The 19,447-nt window shown below is 36.7% G+C and overlaps 1 protein-coding gene across 1 annotated transcript in view; it reads left to right on the forward strand.

Annotated features, from left to right (window-relative positions):
• The window catches only part of Stet (stem cell tumor), a 357,711-nt gene that overhangs the window by 306,494 nt on the left and 31,770 nt on the right, over positions 1 to 19,447 (forward strand). Inside the window, exon 7 of the mRNA XM_070304381.1 lies at positions 19,114 to 19,256. Within this exon, the coding sequence (XP_070160482.1) occupies positions 19,114 to 19,256 (143 nt within the window). The remainder of the gene's footprint in view (positions 1 to 19,113; positions 19,257 to 19,447) is intronic.

The raw sequence follows: 19,447 nt of genomic DNA on the forward strand, positions 1-19,447 counted from the left end.
TATATGCTATAATATACATATACATACGTGCGTCGACGTGCATTCGTAAATGCGTGTATCTGCAAACGCGCCGCACGCAAAAGCCCCCATATACGCACAGATTGCATTTACACGCGTGCATATGGGTACGCTCGTCGTACAAACAACAATCTGTGTATGAACAGATGCGTGCAACGTATGTAGGATGTTTCGGAACTCGCAGGTTTCCTCTCGAACGCATTTATAATACGGATAAGCTATGAAGCTAAGAACGATAATTGTTTTTGCGTTTAGATATTCTCTGGCACGCATAATCATATATAGAATTATTTAGTATTCGAAAATTAAAGAATACATAAACGTTTTGGCGAACCAAAGAGCTTAGGTTTTGCGAAATGAATAATGCAAATAGACTTTACATTGCAATGTAATCTAATTTACAATTTAATAAGCAAGCTTAATGTTGGAAATTACGTAATTATAGCGGGCTCAAACAAGAGCAAATACGCGGCTTTTTGGACACCGCGTGTACACATCCATGTGTATACGCTGTGATAAAGATACACGCGCACGGATACGACCGCGTGTGTGTTGATACGCTTTCGGCGATGTTGACCCAGAGAACTAGCGGAGAAGGGACAGGGAGGAGACGATGGCGGTAGATTTGAAACGGGGCGGCGGACTGAGGCGGGGGAGGTGAATAGGTCGAGAAGAGGGGGAGGGTGGATGAAACTAACGCTCAACCCGGGTACCATATAAACTTGGCCGCATACAAATTTGCACAGGATCGCGTTAAACCGTTGCAAGCTGCAGGACGTGAACGATGCAGGAGGGTGGAAAAGACGAGGGGTGAAGAGAGCTGAATGTAAGCCATCCTTGGACTTTCCTCCGTGCCCCGTCTATTACCCTTTCGGCTGCGTGACGGAGTTTTGCGGTCGTCTGCGAATTGCCGCGGCGCATAGCTTTGGCGGTGGAGAAATCATGAAATCGAGGAATCGTTTCGTATAGTCGGCCCGCGACCGGGCGGGTGGGAGGGAAGTCGGAAATTTAATTAATGCTATGGGAATAGTTGGGTGCGTTTGCACCGGTCGAGGATAGGTAGGACTTTGCCATCTTATAGTATACGGAAGATGGGTTTCTCTCTCTGGTGGATTAACGCGCACCCTAGACGAATATATGGAATTATATGTAATTCAATTACGCAATAGACAACTAACTCAGATTAATTTGCGAATGATAAGTTGGATAATTATTTAATTGCGACATTTTAATAATCAGTTGGACAAAGGTTAATCGCGACGATAGTAAAACTATTAACTATATAGCGTGCAAACCGAATATGTGATAAAAAATAGTTAATAAAAAATAGTCATTTATAATGAATTTTTAAGGTGAAGATAAAATAAAAATATATATGATGGCCTATTATTTGTTATGGCTTGTGGCAATATTCGATTAAGTTTTACATTAATACTCGTAAGCAACATTTAACAATACACAAATTAATTTTGAAATGTAAGCGACACGTTTAAACGTGATATTAACTTTTGTTTTATAAACATTAATAAATTAGTACTGGGTTGGCATTAAAATTAAAGATTAATATTCTCAGCTTAAAATAACGTACGCGCTTTTATATACGGGCATGTTTAAAGCATCGCAGGTATTAAATCAGGACGCTCGAAATAATCGTAAATTAAAGGGGTCAGAAGGAAATAACGTCGACTGTATGCCTGGTAATGAATTCCGTTATCCACCGGTACAGTGGAAACTCGTTCGAATGGCCGAGCGTGTCTGATTATTGCGTCGACTCTTACTACTACCGCCTTATAAATGAACAGCGGAGTTCTCTCGCCCGTTGAATACATTAAATCGGAATGCGATATAAAAAGGTAGTCTCAGTACAATTTAAAAAAATTGCGCGACAATCCAACGTAATTCTCCCATTTTAATTAACTTTCATTACAGCGGTTTCATTAAATTCGAATCATTTATCGCACTGGAGCTGTGCTTAAAATGCATGAAGTCGAGACAAATCGAGATTTATACGCGGATAAACTTTTATTTAGCTTTGAAAAGATTTGCGATACGAACAAAAAACAAACAAATTTGACAAATTAATTAATGAGCGAATGAATCGAAATAAGAGGTAAGTCGTGAATAGGATGCGCGCGTGTTATACAAAACTTGGACGAAAATAGACGAAATCGCCAAGAATCGTATCGGACAGTACAGTACAGGTTTACGCATCGAGATTGTTGCAATTCGATAACTGTCCATATCGATGATTGCCGTGCGTTCTGTTCCGCGTAAGCGTGTTGTCAGCCCGGTTCGTTGATACTGACTACTGAACCGCGCGCTCGCGGCGGCACGTCTGACCACCGATCGTTTCGACTACTGGCCAGCCAATGCCACTCATCCGCGCTTCGCGGCTGATCACACGGCGGCGTTAACTACTCCACTGCGGGGAGCGCGACGTTCCGCCAATAAGTACCGGTTTTACGTACTCGCCAACCGGCTATAGTGCACTAACTATTGTTTTCTGTCTGTTCACCCCCAGCGAACTAACTACTACCCTCTTCGCCATTATTCGACCGCGTTACGCCTTATCAAGTCACTAACTTCACGTCATTTTTATCGCCCGTTGCAATAAAAAAGCCGTGATGTCTCAAACTTTGCACTCCGTGAATAACCGTAATATGTAATTACGTGCGTTTTATACGATTATGGTATATGCAATTACGAAATATATGCGATGTAATATTTTATAATATTAGCAAGAAGCAAGTACGCGGAAAAAAACTGAAATTAAATTTTACTTTTTTTACTATTTAAAAAATTTTATTATCTGTGTATATGTTTCTCTCTTTTTCTTTCACAGTTTGATTAGTCGTAGTCTTTGTTATGTTGAGGGTTACAAAAGTAGTTGATTTTATTTATATTATGCATAGCACTTTTCTATTTTTACGTGATTTTTATATAAAAAGTAATTTGCAAATGCATAATTATATTATTCAACGTATTTCAATTGCAAAATGGATTTGGCTGTCATTTGTTTTAGCTTTTTATTACGTTTATTGAAAAATAAAATAAATATATAACTATGCGAACAATGAGATTACATGAAAAACACACAATATAGACTTTTACTAGTTTAATTGAAAAATTCATTAAATAGACTTAATATCGCTTGCATTTCTAATACATATTATTCGATTATCGTGAAATATCGCGGAATATATGTATATGTAGCGCTCTAGAATATTTTTTCTTTTTTTTTTTCAATTTTAATTTCTATAAAATAATTTGAGACTAAATTAAAGATTATAATTATTTTATATAATAATTATTATTATACATAGTTATTTCTTTAATTATTAAATCACTATTTGAATATTTGCCGGATAATAATGAGAGACGCGAATTTCAATAAAGCCTTCTTTAATATCTGTTTGTCGCTATATCCGACACACAGCAAACGAAACTAAACTTGAACGTCTCTTGGTAAATGTTTCGGCCGGACAATATAAGGATGCAAACGCGGTTATATCGATTTTCGATAAACAACCGTATGTCGGAATCGTAACTCTACGCTGGGCGACTCGACAAAAATTACTGCATGGAGGACGATAATCAATCCACGACGCCGGGGGAACGTTAATGGCGCACGCGAGCACATGACGTATACATATATCCGTCGGATGGTTTGACGCGTATATATCATGCGTAATATCTTCCATCGCGACCAAAAAGCCGCAGTTACAGTAAATTGTCGTACTTTCGAAGTATTTTACGGGAAAGCGGAAAGAGAAAGAGAAAGAGAGAGAGAGAGAGAGAGAGAGAGCGGGTGGAGCGGAGTGGTTTTTCGACAATCCTAGATGGGCGGACATTCTCTGCAATGTAAATCTCGTGAACGACTATATATACGATCAATGGGAGTTGAAATCGGATTTCCTTAACGGATCGAATTGTTTTGAAAGCAACCATTAAATTGACCTCGTTTAATTGCGATGTTGAATAATATCGAAATAATGTCGGCCATCAAACGCTATAATGAATTTCTTTTAATTAAATTTGTTAATTGAAGATACGAATTTAGATTTAAAGATATATTTTTTCGATAGTAACGGAAATTGTTTTCCGTTTCTAGCTAAGAGATAACGCCGTTACATTAAAATTTGCATGTTAATAGGTTCGACAAACGTTTCGGTCGAATTACAGTTGGACAGTGACATTATATCACAGATACTTAATGACTCTCCGCTTCTTACATTTACGATTTTACGTAATTGGCAATTATTTCTCGTAAGCTTTCTCAATGGTCCCAGATCTACAAAAACACGTGTATACGAATTTAAAAATTATCTCCGAATTAAATCGCCAAGTTTATCGGACAATTATTTTATAGCATTAATCATATATTATGAAGACACATGTATACATTAATTAAAATATTTGTCAGAATTTGCAGAGGAATTACATTTTTGTGTTACACGGTTTGTTGCATTACATAATATCGCGGAGATAATTACAGGCGTAAACTTTCAAGCACTTCTTGTGGGATGGAAAATAATTTTCATTCTCCCTTGCTTAAATAGCGTGGATGGACAATCGTGAGCAGAGGAGATATAGAGAATAGAAATTGAAACCGAACTTGTCTCTTTATATGATTTTTTTTTCTTTTTTCTTCTTTTAGCGGGGATATATTATCCGTGAATGTCAGAATTTATACGAAATCATATATATATATATATTGCCATTACTGATTATTGTCTAAAATATATTTTCAGATAAAAGTACTGTGATATTGTCTTGCAAAGAACAAAAATATTAATTAATACTTATAAAATATTGGATTAATAAAAATTATAATTTATAAAAATTACCGATATTTCGACCACATAAGGTATGCATCTTTATTTTGCATTAACTGTGCTGTACTTGGATAAACGTAAAATACGAAAGCATCGCATTTTACATTTATCTAAGATTAATTATTCAAACTCATGCTGATTTTGTCTCCATCTCCACCGTAACGAAACTTCGCTCTTTTTCGCTCTCTGTCGCGTCATGCCCCCTTTTTTAAGCATGCTAGAAGTTGCGGAAGTTCATCAGAGCCTTTGAACGGTTTAATTTGCATACTTAACAATATTATACCGCCGACTCGAAGATAGCTCTTTCTACTTCCTTCTACATTCTGCGAAAGCAACGGGCGATGGCGACGCGAGCTACGGAGAAAAGATAAAGAAAGAAGATGAAATATGGCGGATGAGCGCTCGTACAGAAGCGATGAAAGAGGTGGAGGGAAAGTTTGAGTATTTTCTCTGTGTCTTTTTATAACGTGTTTTTTATCTCTGTGTTTTTTATATAAGCTCTATTTTATATATCGATTTTATTATCGCGAAGTATATAGATTATAATTGAATTTTCCGTTTAATGACAGATTTAAGAAAGGCCAAATAAAATATAAATATATTCGTTTCATAAGAAATGGCAATTGTTATATTTGCTTATTAGAATTTTTAGAATTTTTTAGATTGAATATCAGAATCAATATTTTCTAATTAAAATCGTTATCGTTGTTTTGCAGTCTAGACGCTTATTAAATTGTTCGCGTAAGAAACCTTTAGCTTCTTTTCTTTTTTCTCAGGCTACAAGCTACTTCGCGAGATATCCGATCGCATCGACATTCACTTCGGGAAATGTGCTCACGTCGAACAATAATAATATTTCTTTAAGCTCGCTCGCACGGTTGGATCCAGCATACTCCGTCGACTCTTCCACGAATATTCTCTTATTTTTGCAGACAAGTATTGCATGAAATATTCATAGGAATCCCCTTCCCCCTTTCTAACAACCGCTGGATTTCGCTTACGATCTTGTCTACCGATAACAAATTTTTTCGGAAAATTAATATTACATGAAACGCGTCCAGACGCGATTTTATCGGCTAAGAATTATCCTTTGTTTCTTAGACAAATATTGCATGAAATATTCATGGTGCGCGTATACTCGATCGATTTCGGTCAGCATTTTGGCAATGGTGCACTCTTTGCCATCCCCTTGCCTTTCACCCATATAGGTTCTTCCCTTCTATCGGCTTATCCACGTCCGGTACTAGGGGAGGTGGTCCTCGCATTATCAGAGTCCATCCGTTTTCTCACCGGAGTCGGGTAGCAAAAAGCGTCTAAACCGGGGAAAGATGGCGAGTGCTCGTACAGTGTGAAAGAGGTTTTTTTGTCGCCAACAACCGGCGCCATCGCCAACCATCGAGAGCGAAACGATGGATTAAGCATTTGATTCGCACATACGCTGCTAAATCGAAAATGTTTTGGAAAAAGATAATGATGAGGCTTTTTAGAGAATTTATCGTAACATGATCTTCATTATTTATTGATTGTATTATTTATGAGAGATTTTTCTACGTTATATTTCTGTATTTGGGAAATTATACACATATATATTTATTATAATTTTTTTTTGGTTGGATGATTACTGAAGGCATATTCGATAGCATATCAAGAGAGATATAAAAGTTGCTGAATACGCTAATTCTTCGCTAAGCTTTCTTTTCCGGCTGCATAATTCGACATATCGTGCCATGAATGCGAGAAACGCTCTCTTGTCTATGGCGCTTTTTATTATTCCGCCGGATGGATGGCGCGTCGCGTCCATCGATCAACGAAAAGAAGAAGCTCCTCCATTAGCGGCGCGAGCTCCCTGACGTTCAACAACGAGGAGAGGAATGGACGCTGTATATTATTTCCATCATTCCTTCCTGCATTAATCAAGCCGGAGATCTCGTACGCGCGTACAACGATCACGGTACGCTGACGTGACCGGTCATAAATCGCGGATTCGAGAGCAAACGCGATTACACACCGGCGACGATTATCGAGGGAAGATCCTCCTTCTCCTCACCTCACCTCATCTCTTCCTCCCTCCTTCCTTCCTGACACACGACGGCATTCTCGGATGCGGGTCCAGCCCGTATAAATACATAAATCCTCCAGGATGCTGACGTAGGTGGAGAAGAAGGGGGTTGTACAAGCGGATTCGGAGCGGAAAGCAATACGCGGAAATCCCGGAAAACTTCGTGAAAATCCCGGATTGCGTCACGCGCGCCACCGGGTCATCGCTTTTATCGTCGTCGTCGCGCCTCTATTACCGCGTTGGTGTCCTTTTTCTTCCTTCTTTTTTTTTCGCGCCGATTAATCTGCTCGCGGTCCAGCACAGACCCCGTTCCACGTCGGATATGAATGTTCCCGCTTGTTAATTAAACGACGAGAGACGCCACCGAACAACATGAAACGCTTATGGAGTTATGGATGATGTAATTAAATAATTACTTAATATGTTACCGACAAGCGCAATTGGTCCTGTCTACTCCGTCGAAATATATATTATATATTGATTTATGAATTTATTATATATTTTTATATATTCATGTACCAATACGTTTTTTTTTTTTTTTTACTTAAAGTAATTAATCTATTAAAAATAAAAGTTCTATATCATTAAAAAGAAGATTAATAGCACGAAGACATAATACAACCTTATATGATACGTCGTATATGTTTGTATCTCTTTGAAATTTAATTCTCAAAAAAATGAAAATTGCATTTGAAAGACGCAGATTTTTAGCGCAGATTATCTATCAACTAGGATACACGAAATATCACTTAAACGGTACAAGATTGCACCTTTTTTTCTGGTTTATACGCTTCAGAATATGATCATGTTTTTTGTTCTACTGTTAAAAGTTGGTTTCTCTCTCCCTCCCTCCTTTTCTTTCCATTTTTTTCCTTTTCCCAGCACTTCTCTACTTTACGAAGTTACATCATTCTAAATTGCTTTTGTTTCAATTTCGAACGCACATTCAACCTTATTTCGCGTCTAGCGAAACTCGCGGAGTTGAACATTTTCCAACTGCATTGCAATTAATTAATTCTCTCTTTAATTCCGACACTCTTTTCAAGTATTATCTTGATTCTGCTGTTTTATTCCCGGTTAGATAATGTCGTACGTGGTTCACGTTTTTGTGTCTCGTTTTGTATTTTGAAGCGAAAATGATCTTTATTCGTCAGAAAATATATTAATATGTTATTAAACTTGGATGTAGAGGTAAATAAATAACTAATTTTAAATAAAGTTTTTATAAAGAGGAGACTTTCAATTTGTTTCTCCGGCTTATTCAGGAAAAGATTGCGACAAAAAATCATATAAAACTCTACTTCATATTATTCTTTAGTATATATTATCATATAAATTATATTTCTTTCATTTTGAGAAAAAAAGTTTTGCTAAAGTACTTAATGTAATATGCAACTACTTTGAAGATACCTTTTTGTAGAAACTTTTGTGAGAACAAAAATTTAATGTCGTTAATTTCGGTAAGAAGAATTATGTATGATTATTATTATATGTGAAAATTATTTTTCTGTACTAACTTGAATTTATTGTAACAAATAATACACGCGAATAATACATTTTATGTACACAATTTGATCTGCGTTAAAAATATTTCGCGCTGTATATATAAGAGATCGTTGCTTAAGATATTAATTCTTGTCGTCGAAAAATCTGTCAAGGACATATTATAGAACAAGAGATAGGTGCGCGCGTGTTTTTATACCGAAAATTACTACTTTCCCTACGATCATCGTGTTATGATGGCGAGAGTTTCCATGCCTCGCTCGCTCGTCCGAGGGACTCGACCGGCCAGGTTACGAACGTAATTAATTAATCCTCCCTTTAATTCCACCCTCCCGACATTATTACGCCGCTTTTTTCCATCCGATGATCCACTGTCTTTACAGGCCTTCGTTGTGTCGTTTTGCTTCATCTGGCCCCCTTCCCGGAGGGGCTGTAATAAATTAGTTCCGCCTTTGCTTTTATCATTCCTCACTTTTCTCTTTTTTTTCCCCCACTTCTCTCTCTTTTCCCTCATTACTCGCTCTCTTTCCATTACAACGCTCGCGTACAGCGTTCGTCCATCGTCTACAATCCTTTTCAGAAGGAATATTTAACCGACACTTCAGAAAGCGGATAAAAGTGGCGAGTACGCTTCCTAGCTACGGGCACGCGAGCCTCGTTAAAGCTGCAGATGGATTTATGCGACGAGCTGATCGTATTTTTTTAAATATCTGAATAATCGATAGTTGAGCTGCATGCAAACGTTCGATCATCAGGATTGATATCAAATACGTAAGACAATATAATCATAATTTTCTGGTAAAAAATTTTTCTATTAAGAACAAAATGAACATATTTTTATGGTGTAATATTGCGATAGTTTATATTATTTAGATTCAAATAATATTTTTTTAACATCAGAAAAAAAATAATAAGATAGAAGAAAATAAGTTAGCAGATGATAATTCCATTCGCTGGAGAGATATCTGGAAAAATATCACGGAAAATGTGAAAAAGATTGGATCATATCTAGGAAAAAAGAACGTCGATTCAGAGAATAAAGAGAATCGCTTTTTCGGTTTAACGGGAAATAATTTTGCTCTGAAAATGTGTGACCTATCGTTCGCGCGCTCTCTTACACACGCTCGTTTTCTATTTTTCTTCATACCTGTGAAATGTGTAATATTCCACGTGGACGAGAAAACGTGCGAGGAATCCGCGTCCGAGCGGTGTTAATAACTCTTATTTATGATGGCTAAAAATTGACGGGAAAGACTCGTGTGTCGATGCAAATAAAAGACAAAACATCAAGGCGTCATCAAGTCGCCGTGGAAAAAGAATCGTCAGATTCTGGTGCAGCTTTTAACGTCGCACTCGCGACTGATGAAAATTAAGCGCGAATAGCGAACGGACGAACCACGAGATTAGGAAACGTATATACTACACGGTGACATCAAATTAAAAATGCTTTCTCGTTGGAGAAATAAACACGTTGGTGCAGCATGATGGAAAAGGTCGAGAACGACGAGAGAACGCGCTTAATGACTCGCGCTTCCGAACACATAACGTTATGATGAGAAAACAATAGAGACAATGGCGACGACTCATTTCGCTCGGCAGGGAAAGATGTGTCGTTGGAGTAAGAGGGTATTAATTAAAACGCGGATACATGTGCGCGCGGGCGCGCATTACGGCTCCACATTACAGCTCGCGAGAACTCGGGTATCCTTATTAAGCTTCATTAGCCGATACTCGGGCTAATTGCTTCATTTTTCCTCTTTATCCTCGTAGCGACCTGCCGCCGCCGCCGCCGTCGCGACACCTCGATTTCGTATCTCGTTCCCGCTCCGCGTACTGCGATACCACGTGATCTTACAGCGTAATACAGTCTCTCGAGTGCATTATGTTATCGTAAATTATTCTTGATTAGTGAAGATATATGAAATGCTGAGAATGACGTCGCGCATTGTGTTCCTCTCAAGTTTTCTTTGAAGATATTAAATAAATACTAAATATAAATATTAAACTAATTTAATATGAAAATATTAAATAAATACAAATATTGTATATATATGGGAGAATTGTAATTACTTGATAATACTTTTCTGTTTTAAAAGTGCAATTACAATATTATTTTTTAACAGTGTCTATTACGCATTACAATTATGTATGTTTCTCTTTTTAATTTATTAATGTATCCAAAGCATTTTTACAAATCACATTGTACCATTGCGCGTACACCGTTTATATAGTTTCATGGAGGTTTGCCTTAGGCTGTCGATAAATGTTATACTACTATTACTATTGCTATATTGCTTTCTGTTATTAACATTATCGATTTATTGAGCTATCGTAAACATTCTATGTGCGTCATGACGCATTTCTGACGGTAATTAACCCGCATTTGAATCTGTCGACGCGTCCAAGTGTGTCAGCTTTGTTTTCGTTTAATAAGCGCGCTTATCGAGCGCGTAATAAAGTAATACGGGGCGCGTCTCATAAGCTCGCTTAAGTAATGATCGTTATGGGAATGGCAATAGCAATATAGCAGATTAAATCTGGCTGTAATTTTAAACGTGTGTTTTGCAAAATAAATTTTTTTCGTAATTCTCTTTGAATACAAATGTTTAAGGGGGATGTTTAAGTTTACTCAAAATTATTTCTTTCTTTCTATTACAATTTACGATAATCAGGGAATTAAGAGTATGGAATAAATTAGTAGAGAATAATAAAATGAGATACATTTAATTATGTAAGAAATATAAATCAGATATTAAAGATATTTCTTCTATAAAAATAAAATATTATTTATGAAAATAGTTTTTTGTAAAATATTATTAACATTAGAGATCTGTTTTATTTTATTAATCTTTTAATTGTAAGGAGAACTTACCTTTTGAAGTATCAGTCAATTTTATATCTTTAGAATGGAACGGTTTAGATTCGTGAATTTTAATCGACGTATTTTCGACATACTGGTCCGTGCGCACGTATGCGCACGTGTTATTTTCATTAGTGACAAAATAGAGCTTACGAAGGTAGATAGAAGGTAACGAGGTCGAAATTTTGCGTCGTATCTCGAAAAAGGCGACGTTCGCGTTTCCGCTTAATCGCCGACCCAGGGATTAGATACGATGTTAATTGCGACACGGGGTATTCGTAAAAGTTGCCGTTAGACAGCCATACGTTACGCAGCGCGGGAGGGGGAGGAGGATCCGTGGTAATGGAACAATTACCGTACTGTCTACATAACTCGCGGTGGAATTCGCCGGAATGCACAGAGAAGGGAGAGGACCGGCGCGTTGCTGAACGGCGAAAGTCATGGCGTCGCGACGCTGTGACGAAGAGGTTAACGTTCACCGGGGATTAGATATCGTCCACTGAAATTGGAAAACTTTATACTGGAAGATTCTGTTAAATGCCTCTATTTTCTTCTAAAGATTAATCTCTAATATCTGTCCAATAATATATAGATGTCGTGCGAAGTTTGAAGAATCAATAAGGTCTAAAGATCGTACAGGATTTTTTTTTTTTTTTTTTTTTAATCTAACTTGACATCTCATAAAATAAAAGTTGCTATTTTAGCTAATCAAAAGGATTAATAATTCTAATTCACTAATTTATAGGAATTTTGTTTTTATAATTTTTTGACCGAATTTTAAAAATCTATAATAGGAAATTGAATTATAATTACGATATTATAGAATTACGAAATAATATATAGATGATTAGATAGAGACTGCTGTCAAGTTTTATATTTTTTATTAACATATATTGAAAATAATATTTTTTATAAGAAACAAAATAAGGATGTTAATTTTTCAAGCGATAAAAACCGCGTTATTTGCAGAGAAAATTTATCTCGTACTTGTCACGCTTTAATCTTCGAAGAGCGAAAATACGAATGACGAAACGTTGCAACCGTGAAACTCCTTGTAAGCCGCGGAAAAGCCGACAAACGCTTCTCGGCTTTCCCATTGGTTGCCGTCCATGAATGTGCATCCGAGGAAAGTGCATCCACGCGCCGATCCGCGTTAGCGCTCTGAAGAGTTACGGATATAGGCGGCATTTTAGGAAATAAAGCTTTACTGGCCGCGTGAACGAACACATTTGCCCGCACGTGTTCGTCCGCATTATATTATTTTATACTCGATTAAAATGCAGACCGCGAAAATTTTTATAAAAATCTCGAAGGTTTTAATTAAAATAAAATTAGTGCTTACATATAATACATTATATTGAAATTACGAAGTTTATATAGCATATTTTTCGTACCATGATCTTGTTGAAAATTTCAATTTTAATATAATTGAATTTTTGATGTCCTTACTTATTTATATACTGCCATATTTTTTCGTATGCCTCGACGTACATAAATGTAACAAAAAAAAATTTTACAATTTCCTTTACTCATCAAATTTATCTTTTTCTTTATTTTTTAGCTTCTTGTCAATGATACACTTGGTTATTTTAATATTCCGTCAATTTGTGTTTGATTCATTGATATTCGCGAACGCCGCAATCGATTTTCCGCGTGCCTCGATCGGGGATCGACGAGCGTCATAAAAATAGGAAAAAGAGCTGGATATGAAATTATCACGCAAGCCTTACTATCGCGGTCAACATCTCTGTAGCGATAAAGCTTCGAGATAAAATTCTCGATGCGGCGGAATGCAGACTGCATCGGCCCTGCATCTATCGCGCTGCATTGCGTATCGGTATACATACTCGGGATGCATCGATGCATGATCGCCGTTCCTTTGCGGAAGACTCGAGCGATCGACGACGAACCTTATTTCCCTCCCGCTCTCTCCCCTGATCTTTCCGTCTTTCTCCGGGAGAGTAGGAGGGAAGGGATAGAAAGTGATAGAGGCTTGCCTTAGCTTTCACGCAATATTCCACGACGCGCGCGGCACAAATATTTCTTCCTTTGCATATCGAGCCCGAGACACGACCATTTACATTCCGCCGTGCCTGTCCTTTTCTTTCCTGCTTTCCGCGCCCGTATTGCCGTTTTTCCTCCCGCGGGATAAAGAGGACCCCTGAGGCGACCTTCTTCACCTTTTACCCCGCACCCTTTCATCGATTCTTTCTACTCTCTCTCTCTCTAGCCTTCTCTCTTCTGGCTTTTTTATCTTTCTTCCTGAGCTTCCAGCGTCAACCGAGCGGATTTTCAACTTCAGAGACGTCCTTCACGTTCCTAAAGACTTCCGCAAGAGCGTAGTTACTGTGTAACGAGAGTATGCTCGTATGGGACAGTATTCATCTCTTAGCTCATCTCTTCTTTTTCTCATATAAAAAAGCATTCAAAGATCGCAAAATATAATCTGAAGAAAACTTTTAAATGTTGCCTTGTTATTAATCTAATTACTTTAAACTGCTAGATATATATTTCATTTCATTTATTTTGATTTATATTTATATATTTGACGTTATTTATAATGAATCGTAATTAATAAATAACGAGTGATAATTAATGGATTGATAGTAGGCGTTGACGAATGCGGAATAAAGGTTTTATCGCTTCATAAATGCATAAGAAAAATGAAAGAAAAATTTAAACTACATTACTAGAATGACTTTTCGCGCGAGACTGTTTCTCGAAGATCTCTCGATTCCATTAGCACGACGAAGGTGCACTATTTCCTACAAAATTAAGCTGTTGTTATCGATGCGGCGAAATGCCGAGCGTTTCTTACAGTTTTCGTTAGGATAATGGATGGCTTTGAATACTTCGAGAATCTATTGTTACGATTGAAAGTATTTTATTACGTTATGGAGATTAGAAAAACTTCAAAATCCACAGATAATATTTTATCTTAAAAATTATTACTAAGAAGGCGGTTTAATTTTATATTTTATTAATGTGTTATTCTGGCAGATTTTATAATAAGAAAGATGATAAATTTTGTCTGTAAAAATCTCACGAAGAACCTACAAGCACGCAGTTGAAACTATTCCTAAGATGAAATTGGACCCAACTATTTTGAATAATACACTACAATATCAGCAGTATTGGGATAATATAATTATTTTTAAAGTAATTTTGGAATTGTATCTTTGGAAATATATAAAATAATTAGAAATGCGCGCACACTATCAAACAATAATTCTAGACTCTAGTTGCAGGTTTGACTCGATTTTATATGATTGGTTTTTCCCTCATTTTCACAATTCCGTGTGTAATGGTTAATCCCATGGCAATTGTATTTATTTTCGGGTAATAATGGCCCGGTTGCTTTGGTTTAATCCTTCTAACCGTTATATATGTACAACAGGCAATTAATAAACCCTCATTAAAATACGTTATCCCACAATTGAAAGTGTAATTATTTAATTGCATTATCCGTCGAATAAAAATCCGCAAAGTGCTCCAATTAAAACGAAATTATAGTAAATAATTACTTCGTGCTGTAGCAGCGTGTTTCGATAATTTTCGATGTGCTGTTTATATCCCTTTTGAACCGACATCGATATATAATCGCGAGTAAATGTCGTTGATTGCACGTTTTTATCAATTACAGAACGAATTAGTCTCGAACACAATGACAGCATTCATTTTATCTTAATTACATTTCATGTACGCTGCATTTTGAAATTATAATTTTGGACAACAAAATTTCCGATGCAACATGTAATATAGAATTTAAATATAGAAATAAAATATAATATACATTTATTCTTTTTCTACTTTAATGTAAGATATACGAATACATCGCAATACGGATATGTTAGAAAATACTATATATTATCATATTTTACATCTCTTGTGGGAGTATATGTAATAATAATTTTTTATAAATTTTTCTTGTATCGTTTATAACGTTAGTTTTGAGAAAAGATAACGATGTAAAAGCCTGAAACGGACGCGAAACTGTACGAAAAGATGCGCGAACAAATTCCCGCGGCGGCTAATTAATGTCTCGACCACAATGGCGGAAAACGGCCGAGGCTCCTCGGCCTTAAAACCAATTTGTTGCCCACTCTCCGGCTCCTTGTTTCCCCGTCGGAACGGCGCGGCGTGGGTTCGCATTATACTTAGGGTTCCGCTATTATGTTTCCCCGGTTTTGCCGAAACAATACAGCGTGTAAACGGCCACGTCGTGCCACGTCTCAACGTAATATTACATCGGCTGATTTATATCGTCCATTCTTGCGCACCCGCGCTCGCAACATTACGTTCACTCACTAGGCAATCAGGATCATTATGACGTAATAAACGTCCGGGGCGAACACTCTCGATGACGAGAAACAGTCTCGCGTGCAAAACATACGCGAGAAAGGAAAATCGCGTACCAAGTCGACATGTATAGGGATCGTGATGTGAGAGTGATCGAGAAATTAAATCGAGGAGAGCCAAAGTAAATAATCGATGATAGAATAATAATTATTTTGCAAATTTTGAATACATATCTGTATATTTCGCAAATCTACCACACAATTGTTAAAGCGTATATAACCGTGCGCGCGTTAGAAGAAGGAAAAATTTTTATAAAACACATCTAGGACAAATCATTTGAATCATTTCTGTTTTTTCATTAAATGAAACAAGTGTTTACCGTATTGCAAAGAGCTCTCGCTTACTATCGTTCTCGTTTTAATATTTCCACGCGATATCGCCGCCATCCTTTACAAAACGCCAGATAGTTTGTATAATGCAACGGCGAAGAGCGCCGTATCTCTTTATATTTGCGCAATATGCTTTCACAGAGTTCTTTTAGGAGCGACGATGATGAGAGAAGCGTTATACGGAAAGTCAGATTTGATCGGTGCGAAGCAATTATCGTAATTATTATACAATGCAGAGATATTAATATTGATTTAATTCATAGAGTCATTAATTAATAAATTAATTTAAATTGCATGAACGGACGATTCTTTGTATGATTCTTTGTATAGGTATTATATATCGCAATATGTTGATAGGACATTGCAACAATAGGATTAATTGAATGTGCGATGTACCGATTATGTCTCAGTAATATATATATTTGCAAAGTGATGCTTATTTATTTCACGATCTGATTAAGGTCCTGTCGAATTTTCTTAAGATTTTAATACTGAAAAACGTTAAACATCTTCACAATCTAAAAAAAAAAAAAAAAAAAAAAAAAAAAAAAAAAAAAAAAAAAAAAAACCACTACAGAATGGAAAAAATAGATATTTCTCTTTCGAAAGTGAAAGTTTAAAGCGAGGGGAATGTCGATGCACAAATCTGTTTTGTCTATTCGATTCGAAGTAATGTTTGATAGGATGAAACGAGCGACTGACACGATGATGAACGCGTGTTGCGTGAAAGCGCACCGTGATTTTTTTTTCTTCGATTTAAACGTGTCGCCGGCATTTTTGAAAGCGAATCTCAGATAGATTCGTCAACGGCAACATACGACGCGAGCGGTTTTGCTGCTGTGCCGGCTTCGCAAAGTTGCATGAGTCTGAAAGCCGAAATTGAATCCGGGCGTATAAACGAGCGCCATGTATATCCTGTCAACAGTTAGAAACGCGAGTCACGAATCCGTAGCGCACGGAGCGCGTCTTTCGCTTTTATTTACGGCTCGCCTGCTTGCACCGCGAATGCGTTGATTTAATTCCGAAAGTTGCCAGCGCTGGGAAAGAGAGCCACTCCCGCACGATGCGACACGTGCCTGTAATGACCGCGTAACACGTGAGACTTCTTGCATTTCGTTTCGATACCATATACCTTTACGGGTGAAGTGGCGGAAAATGGAGGTTTCTGAGTAACGTTCGATAGCGCACGACATTCAATGCTAAAGTCATGATACGTGGTGATCGATTTTTATGAATTTCTTTCTTTCTTGATCTCAGTATTTTTTAAACAATGATATCGGAATATTAATTAATTTTTAAATGATATGTGATCGAAAAATAGCAATTTTGCGCGAAATTGTATTATTTCCAAATTAATTTTGAATGAATTACAAAAGAAGAGTGAAGAAACGATTTCTCAAATTGATAAAATAATCTCTACGCGAAGTTTATAAAAACTTTCTACACGGTATGCTCTTTATTCGCGAGGGAAATGTCATGTCACATAAATTATAAACGCAGCGCATGTTAGAGCAAAGGTATTAACACGCCGCACGCAATTTTGTGCATTCGTGCGTGCGCGACCGCTCGCGCTTGCCCGCGATTTTTTGCCATTTATTTTCATATGTTTTTTTGCTGGGTATTTTCACTGTCGCGCGTGGACCGACATCTTTATCGCCGCCGTTATACGGGTTCAACGTACCGTTTGGTTTGCAACCGCCGCGCTGATTAACCCTTTCAACGCCGATGACATTGCGCGGAGAGTTGCGCAATTTATGCGCATACATTTCACTTGCGCGCCAGATTCCGCCATTTTCTTAGCCATCCCTTGTTCTATTCGAGGTCATGCACCCAGAAACAGACGAATGTATAGAGTTTGCTTAGCGTGATTAAAGTAGATGAATTTGGGTCGTGTCGTAATTTTTATTGCGTGACTTTTTGAATGGACGTCACAGTAGATAAATGAATCTAGTATCTAGAGAGATATATATTATTCAAATATTTGAACGGATGTGAAGGGGGATTCCCAGGAAAAATGTTGAAAGCGTCCAAATAGCTTGATTGAAAAAAATTATTACGAAATGTTACGTCTATATAAAATTCATCATTTTCTTTTTGCGAATTTCGAGAATTAAAATTTTATTATCTATTTAGAAAGAATATATTTTACTTGTATTAAATTTTAATGGAATGCTTTCCGCCACTCAAGAAATTAATTTTTTCTTATGAATATGTTAGTAATGAGCGCTTAAAAACATTATTATCAAGATTAACTAATAAATGCACGGAATATCTAAATATCTCTAGTGAGGGAAGTGATTTATTTTTATTAATACCGTGCAATGTAGAGACACGTATTTTTATACGAAACACACACATACTCATTATTCACTTTAATGCATTGCGTGACTAATTCATTACACGTTACCTAACATTTCGCCGCGTAGTTCGAGTAATCTTACTTGTTTTAACACACAAACAAGTGCACCTCTTCTTTTCCTCTTTGTTATTTTCTCGTATTTTTGCTACAGTTGCCCGGCTATTTACGATCTTTTTCTCCTGCGTGTAAAAGATTTCTCGAAGGGCTGCTCGGAAAAATGTCTTGCAACATACCATACTTTATATAGATACGACGGTTTATTGGTAAAACGTGTTATGTTTCAAAAATATTAATAATGTACGCAAGTATAAAAATAGTAATAAATAATATCTAGAAGAAAACATACATGATAAATAAGCTGTAAACTTTTTATTTAACAATACGTAGAATATTAATTCAAACTTAACACAAACAAAGTTTATATGTTTCTAAAATTTAACTTCTTTGCATATTCTGTATAATTAGAAACCTTTATATATATATATACATATATAACATAATATCTCATATTTGGAAAAAAAAAAGTAAATACGTTAATATAAAATACATGTGCAATTTTTTTTTATTATTGTTAGCACTTGGCTCTTATTTGCCCATTTTTAACGTCATTTATTGTAATATTTAGAGTCTTATTGATTGTCAATTTTTTCAAATTCTAATAATTCTTTTTTTCGTCATAGCATTACATGCAATAAATGCGGCACTTGCAAAATTTTTCGTGGAATGTCTATTTATCTCCCCATATCCGTCTCGAATTTTATTGACAATATTTGCGTCCGCTTTTGTTGCAGTTGGGTTTCTTCACGTACTATACAGTGGCGATGGGGGAGGTAAATCCCTCGGGGCCAGTGCCGATCGACAGTGTTTTCATTTATAGGCCGGACAAGCGACTCGAGCTCTGGAGGTTCGCCTTCTATATGTTCCTGCACGCTGGGTAAGCATCTTGATTTTTTTCTTTCTTTCTTTTTTTTTTTTAAGCAACACTCGATCTGCATTCGCACTATAAATCTGTTTCGCGCGCATTATCATGCTGCTCTTGCGTCTTTTTTTCATTTTTTGCGATTTAGTGCTCGCATAATAGTGAGCGTCGTCTTATGAATATGCAGTTTGTTGATATTTAAGGAA

Source organism: Polyergus mexicanus, unplaced genomic scaffold (assembly GCF_030449975.1).
Source record: "Polyergus mexicanus isolate NDT 795.1 unplaced genomic scaffold, iyPolMexi1.0 SCAF_11, whole genome shotgun sequence".
NCBI classification, from domain to species: Eukaryota; Metazoa; Arthropoda; class Insecta; order Hymenoptera; family Formicidae; genus Polyergus; species Polyergus mexicanus.